At 35.1% G+C, this 7728-nt stretch overlaps 1 protein-coding gene across 1 annotated transcript; it reads right to left on the bottom strand.

Annotated features, from left to right (window-relative positions):
- Positions 1-804: 804 nt before the first annotated feature.
- LOC143224239 (uncharacterized) lies at positions 805-5986 on the bottom strand. The gene is made up of 3 exons (XM_076452659.1): positions 5760-5986; positions 2922-3613; positions 805-1394 (listed from the first exon to the last, which is right to left on the bottom strand). Exons 2-3 carry the CDS (start codon positions 3605-3607, stop codon positions 1235-1237), a joined length of 846 nt encoding a protein of 281 aa, XP_076308774.1. The 5' UTR covers positions 3608-3613; positions 5760-5986; the 3' UTR covers positions 805-1234.
- Between the last annotated feature and the right edge of the window lie 1742 nt (positions 5987-7728).

Here is a 7728-nt window from a genome sequence, read left to right as displayed (position 1 = left end):
TTACGATTAGCTGCCATTTTTTGTAACGAAATAATATCAAAATAGGGCTCGTAGGTAAATCTCGAAGAACATTTGGAACACGTAAGATTTCGGAATTACGGAAATATTACGTTATTGTGCCAATGATTAAACGCCTATGCATTAATGAGATTTGCGGACCGGACTTTGTGCATCACTGTTCTAAGAAAACATTTGTTTGTTTTTGAATTTCGCACAAAGCTACTCGAGGGCTATCTGTGCTAGCCGTCCCTAATTTAGCAGTGTAAGACTAGAGGGAAGGCAGCTAGTCATCACCACCCACCGCCAACTCTTGGGCTACTCTTTTACCAACGAATAGTGGGATTGACCGTAACATTATAACGCCCCCACGGCTGAAAGGGCGAGCATGTTTGGCGCGACTCGGGTGCGAACCCGCGACCCTCAGATTACGAGTCGCACGCCTTAACACGCTTGGCCATGCCGGGCCTCTAAGAAAACAACAATATATTTAAAACAGTGCTACTTTTGTAGTGGATCCTGACTTGTGGGCTTGCAAGTTGGCTAATCAGAGTTTTTGTCTTTTTCCTTAAAATAATCTAACATTCACTAACTGTGTTATTTTGTGCTGGCAAGAAATGAAATTGACAGATTCTTATGAGCAGCAGGTAAATTGTGTTTATTGTTCATTGACATAAAGTTGCTACGTGATATATTTTTTATTCTTCTTATCATTATCATATGTTTACGCTTGCCTTTGGCCCTCATTAAGTTGAAGTTGAACACAAAATGAAACTTTTTTTTTTCAAACTGGTAAATGAATTTATTATAAATTAAGTTACACACAAAAAACACAACTCGATCAATAGTGTGCCAGCACTTTACACACTGAATAAGAGACTGAGCACAGCTCTGAGAAGTATCGCTCCAGTGGTTAATGAAAATGAACTTAAAAAGGTAAAAAACAGTAGTTTAGTCTTCATGTACGAACCACACAGAATGGAGATGTGATGCTTACTTCTCTTCAAATTGATTTATATTACGCAGAACGATACGTTCAGAAACATTTACATTTCTGTAGATTTCGGTAATTCTTAATTAGCTGGGTAAATTGGTCAAAATGAACAAAACATGATCTGTATAAATTAATGATTACCTTAAAAGTGCCCGTTGGAAGTTATAAGCTATTTTTATACAATGTTATGAAATATGGTTAACTCAAACACAAAGGCATGAAACATCTTAAAGTCTAGCCAAATTATTCATTCTGCGGCTCTGGCAAGCTTCCGCTACGGTCTTGATACATTTGACCCGTGTTCCAGTCTGCACCTCCATATCCTGCTCCGCCACTGAACCAGTCTTCACCTCCGTATCCACCACCAGTTCCAGTCCCACCTGACCACGGTTCTTCCTCTTGGCTGAAAAAAGTAATCCTAAATTTGTATGAAAAGTAGGTTTTGCTATAACGTGTTAAAGGGAGAAACCGTTAAAGTAATAAAAGATAAAATAATCCATTTTGCAAGCTCAAACAGCTAAAAAAATCAGCAAAGAATAGGTAAGACAAAACAGTGTTAAACTAAAACTGAATCAAATGATTAAATTAATACTACCCAGAAAGGCTAAAGTATACAATTAAATAAGTAACTATACTTGAAAAAATCAAATTACTCTATCATATAATTAACATGAGTGTAATTTACAGACCACGTACACTCTTAATGCATTTTAATTGTTCTGTCAAAGTAGTATTAGCTAATGATAAATTGCCAAGAGACTGCTAAACTGTTGATAAATTATGAACTTCGCAACTCTGTAAGAAGCTAAGCATAACTGCTGATTAAAAACACAGGTCTCATAAAATTATATTATGTTACTGTGAACTACATTTACTTTAATACCACTGATTATTGCTAGCGATATACTGGAAGATCGTCGTTATTGTTGGAAATGAATGTAACAATTCATTTGAACTTCTATCCACAACTCTGTCGCATACTTTAAAGTGATATGATTGTTTGTTTTGGAATTTCGCACAAAGCTACTCGAGGGCTATCTGTGCTAGCCGTCCCTAATTTAGCAGTGTAAGACTAGAGGGAAGGCAGCTAGTCATCACCACCCACCGCCAACTCTTGGGCTACTCTTTTTACCAACGAATAGTGGGATTGACCGTCACATTATACACCCCCACGGCTGGGAGGGCGAGCATGTTTAGCGCGAACCCACGACCCTCGGATTACGAGTCGCACTCCTTACGCGCTTGGCCATGCCAGGCCTAAGTGATATGAAGACTTAAATGATGCCAAGTGGAATTTAATTTCAATAAATCATATATTTTATGTCAGTAAATCACAAAAAATGCTTATCTATAGTAAAAGGCTTTAACCATAAAGCTACAAAGCTGAACACTCTACAGCATAATGCTTAGTTCCAAAAAACTTTCTACGCTATGTTTATGCCTAAAAACGCCATATGTTGCCCAATAGACACTTTATGTTTTGTGAACTGTTATGAATAGACCAAACTTATAAAAATAAGAGAAAACGCCTTTTTAATATATTTCTATAATACTGAAATGTATATTAATGTCTTCAGGATACCACAGTTTTAACACCAACAAAAACAAATATATTTCCATAACATTTATTGTAACTTTATCTCAACTGTTAAGTTTAAGATTCTATTTTGAAAGAAGACTTATAAATTTGCATCACCTTGTGAAACATTTCAGTCACAGAAGTATGAAGATAACGTACACTTTTTTGTAATCTTCAGTTTGCTGAATTATTAGACTAAATTAACTGAGTATGTTGAAAATGAATTGCAGAGAAGAAGAAAGACATGTCATACAGAACCTTCAACTTCAAGTTGCTCATAAAAACCCATTTCATACAACTAGTTCCTCTGGAAATTTGGTACAGTAAGTGCATAAAACTGGAAATACTTACTAGACAGGGACTGGTTTTTTGATGTAAACTGGGATTTGCTTGACCACCTTCACTACTTTTTTCACAGGACTGGGCACTGGTACAGGAATGCGCTTGAAAATTGGGACCACTACAGGTTTGGGAATACTAACCGGTACTGGTACAGGAATAAGTTTCTTTACAGGAACCAACTTGGGCTGGGTGACAATAACAGGTTTAGGAACACTAATTGGGATTGGTTTAGCAACCAGCTGAGGATATGGGAAGAGCTTAGGTATTGGGATAAACTTCAGGGCTGGGACGCCGATGGGGATTTGCTTCACTCTATTTATAATGAAAGGCTGGTGAACGGGCTGAGCAAGACTTATGTGTTTGAAGACTTTGACGAACTTTGGAACAGGAACGATCTGTGGAACAGGAACAGGATGTGGGACAGGAAAGGGCTTTTTAATTTTCTTTACAAGAAAAGTATCGTCTTCCCATCCTCCTCCATGACTGCTCCCTCCGCCAAAGCTGTTTCCATGGAAACTTCCGCCGCTAAAACTGCCACCGAAACTACCTTCATGGCCGCCTCCAAAACTCACCCCACCACTAAAACCACCTCCACCTTTATAACCACCACCACCCTCTCCGGCGTTCCAACCATCTGCGAAAGACTGACTCACTAAAGCTGTAGCAATAATAAGAAACATCACCAAAGCCTTCATTTTTTTCTATAAAAAAAGTAAAAAATCTTGTTAAATATTGAGGAGGTGTTATTTTTACAGAAATAAGTATGGTGTTTGTAAAGGTGTTTTTAAGACGTTTGCGCTTGACACATGATTAAATATTAGACATAATACGAAAAAACTTCTTACACTGGTTTTCATTCACAATAAGATAAGTTGTAAACATATATTAATCTAAATTATGAAAGATTTTACATAAAATAAGCATAGAAGAGCCACACTTGGCATTTATTGGATTTTGATAAAATTTGACAGTTGAGATGAGGTTACAATAAATGTTGTGGAAATATTTTTGTTTTTATTGTATGTACTTGGAATTTATTAGATTTTGAACCTGAAATGGATCAAACTAGAGATCCAAAATAAGAACTGTATATCTCAGTGCTGTTAAAACACTAGAACTGGAGAGGTTACATTATAATAATGTGTAAGTCGATCAGTAAAAGGCAACAGAATTGGAGAGAAGGGACAGGAATTATAGATCTTAAGTTTAATGATTTATTTATATATATTCATATATATCGTGATTCCTAAGACTATAAAAACAAATATTTTGAGAAGTTTGTTTCTTTCAGGTTTACGAGCAAAGGAACACAAGGGCTATCTGCGCTAGCCGTTTAAAGTTTAAGCTGATAGTCTAGATGAAGGGTTGCTAATTTAAAAGAAATTATTCACACCAACTCTTGCGTCACTCTAATCAAATAGTGAGGTTTGACCGTTATTCTTATGACACAAACGTAACACCAAACAGGACTCGCAGTCCAACACGTTAGTCACTACACCATGGCTGAATGTTATTGAATATAAAGCACTTTATTAGAATGGCAAGACTAAAAATTTTAGGTCTCACATAAAGTAAAGTATTATGAAAATACTACATTTGTAAACGTAGTGGAGAACTTTTGTTTTCAAAGATTGTTTACATAACAACGTTCCAATGGTTTTTAGTAAACGCTCTTTAAGAAATTCCCAAAACTTTTCTCCGAATCTGTTTTATGTCAGTGAAATCTGGAAAAAAAGGAGTAAACCTTAACACAGAATATTTTGAATACCGAATGAGTACTAAAATGATAATTGTAGATATCCAGCACTTAACTTTGAACATCAAATTAAATACATTTTCATATTGAGATAAAACTAGCACGTTGGTTGTAGAGTTGGAAAAATCTACAAAATTACAAATTACTACTTGAACAAGTTATATATTGATATTCGCGTTAAAATATCGTTCATAGATTTAATACATTAAAGTTGAATAAAAGAAGGAAAATCAAGTCACATAATATACAAACTCTAATTGTTCTTTAACTGTGTAAAAGGAAAAAAAAATCAACAACAACAGTTCAATAAATAAAATATATCAAGTCTCAGTAGGTGACACTTTCGAAAGAAAATATTCCAAATTAATAAAACGTTCTTTTTAATAGTCATTTGTTCAGAAATAAATATAAGGTAGCTAATTACATTAATTATTGTAAATTAAAATGATATATTAAATATTGTTTGAACAAAATATGAGATTTATCTAGAGAAAAAACAACAATTTTTATTTATTCATGTAAAGCTCAAGTCCTAAGATAAAGTACTTAAAACGTTAAACATAGGGATCGATCCATTCTGTGAGCATATCTCACTGTGCAGCTTTACATTATTGTTACAAGTACAACAGAAATATTCGTTAACTCAGTTGGTCATTCCTATTTGTCGTTTACATTTAAATCAAGTTATTCACAAAACAACAATAACAAAAACCCATTTAGGTGGTCTAGGAGAAAGGGTAGGTAACAGTTTCGAAATGTAAAGCCTGGTGATCATAATTACAAAAACGCATTCTATTTTAATTAGAAGATTAATTGTTAATAAACCTACAAGTAAAAGTTGGTGATATTAATTATAAAAACAACGTTCTATTTTACTTAAGAGAACAAGATGTATTGGCTTTAAAAGCAAAGTAAGACCTATAATTATTGTCGCACATTGTTGTAACAGCGAAAATCAATTTTGCTTACACCACATCATTAACGAGAAAAAAAAATGTATTGATGATCTCATGTCATTAACAGTAATTTTGATACCTGAATGAACTAAAGCATACGATCAACGAATAGACTAGATGTCCAGTGCACCATACCTTATGTGAGTTTCTTTCTTACGGAGATTTTTTTTTCAACTGTCGTAGACGAATTTCAGGAAATTTTGTGTTAGCGGCACTCACGACACGCTGGTTAAATAGTGTGGCCTCGAAAACGTAAGTGCCAACCTTCAGGGCTCCATGTGGGCCACCAGAGGTAGCTCTAAGCAGGGCAGCCTAGTTTCTTGTGGCGATCAGTTTGCAAGGTCTAGGTCTGGGGTTGGTGAACTCAGTATGCTGCAGGGCAGAGACAGTTATAAGTAGTTATGTAGTGCCCCCACTGGCCTAGATTACATTGAACTAACCACGTGCTATATATACAGAAGTACAATTTCATTCACAAACTCTAGATTTCTATGCAGAACTGTCACTACATTTGTTCATTTTTATAGGATCTATGTCTCTTGGATTAATCTGTTTCACACAAACTTCTTCTCAAATATCATGAAGAGGAAAATTAAAACAGTGACAGAAAAAGATGTGCAAGCAAACTAATTGTCAACCGGTTTATTTCCAGGTGTAGCAAGTTTGTTCTGAAAAAAAGTTTATTATTGTTTAGCAGAAATATGATTTTGTAAAGAAACATCTTTCTCCGTTTCGAAGACCCAGAACTCAAAATTGGTTCAAGTAACTTCTTTTTCATATTGCTTCTAAAAACACTTTGATTTGTCGCATAACAATATCTTCAAACTTTTACATACTATGGTCTTCTGATTCTAAGTTTTGTTGGCAACTGTCATATTATTTTATTATGCTTGAACCATCTGCTTAATAATATTATACTTAACATGGAAAGACAAGTCTGTAAATCCCAATTTGCAACTATTAGACTCATAGATTTGTCTGACAGTGGAATGTGTTAACCTAATCACGATATTAGAAATGGAGAAATAGAGGGAGAAATAAATCCTGTAAATCAGATAAAGTACAAGTATATCGATAATAAAGCCCGGATAAGATGCGAATGAGTACAGATGTGAAACGTTCAAATCAACCGTCCATGTTATGATGTTACTAGACTTACAGTGGTCACAACTATTATACTGCGTCAGAGATGCGATCTTGAAAATATACAACAATTTCGTGAGTCTAAGTAGATTGTTGTCATATTTTCCATATTTAGATGTCTGTTGGTCAGTCATGGAAAACAAAGAATAGGAGAATTTATTACATGTCATAATACTATGAATGTTCGATATTACAATATTATATAAAAGTGGCTCAGCGATAAGTTGAATGGCTTATAACGTCATCGTTCAACGTTCAATTCCTGCAACAGACTTAGAACAGATATTTCACTTTGCAGTTTTATGCTTAAAAAACAACAAGCATATTATTAATATGATAGACTAACAGCAATAAAACTCTTTCAGAAAAAAAAGTCATTTCTTGAAAACAAAAAGAGAGTCATACAAATTATAACGGCGTTCGACTCGTAATCTGAGGGTCAAAGGTTCGAATTCCGGTCGCACCAAACATGCTCGCCCTTTCAGCCGTGGGGGCGTTATGAAGTTATGATCAATCCCACTATTCGTTGGTAAAAGAGTATCCCAAGAGTTGGCGGTGGGTGGTGATGACTAGCTGCCTTCCCTCTTACACTGCTAAATTAGGGACGGCTAGCGCCAATAGCCTTTGAGTAGCTTTGCGCGAAATTCAAAATAACAAATTTATTTATACAAAACCGTTATTTAAGGTAAGTTGATGATAACGTTTGTATTTATAGCAAGATGTATAGTAATGTCTAAATAAGCAATATCCCGGTGGAACATTGGGTAAGTTATCGGATCTACAACAATAAAATCAAGGATTCAGTTTTCCTCGGTGGACACAGCAGATAGCCGATGTGGCTTTGCTATAAGAAAAAATACACACTAAATACGGCATTATAATAACTTTGGTATTTATATCTCAACTCGAATGCAGTTTCGAATGCTCATCCTTTCAGCCATGGTGGCGATATAATGACTGT

Source organism: Tachypleus tridentatus, chromosome 8 (genome assembly GCF_004210375.1).
Source record: "Tachypleus tridentatus isolate NWPU-2018 chromosome 8, ASM421037v1, whole genome shotgun sequence".
Taxonomy (NCBI): Eukaryota; Metazoa; Arthropoda; class Merostomata; order Xiphosura; family Limulidae; genus Tachypleus; species Tachypleus tridentatus.
The sequence above is the reverse complement of the archived record's forward strand: the minus strand, read 5'-3'. Positions and strand labels throughout refer to the sequence as shown.

Bases quoted from the DNA above. Each gene is read 5' to 3' on its own strand.
- LOC143224239 (XM_076452659.1), bottom strand. From the start codon at position 3,607: ATGAAGGCTTTGGTGATGTTTCTTATTATTGCTACAGCTTTAGTGAGT. The intron at 1,395-2,921 runs GTAAGTATTTCC...TACTTTTTTCAG, and splicing joins AAAAAACCAGTCCCTGTCTA to CCAAGAGGAAGAACCGTGGT.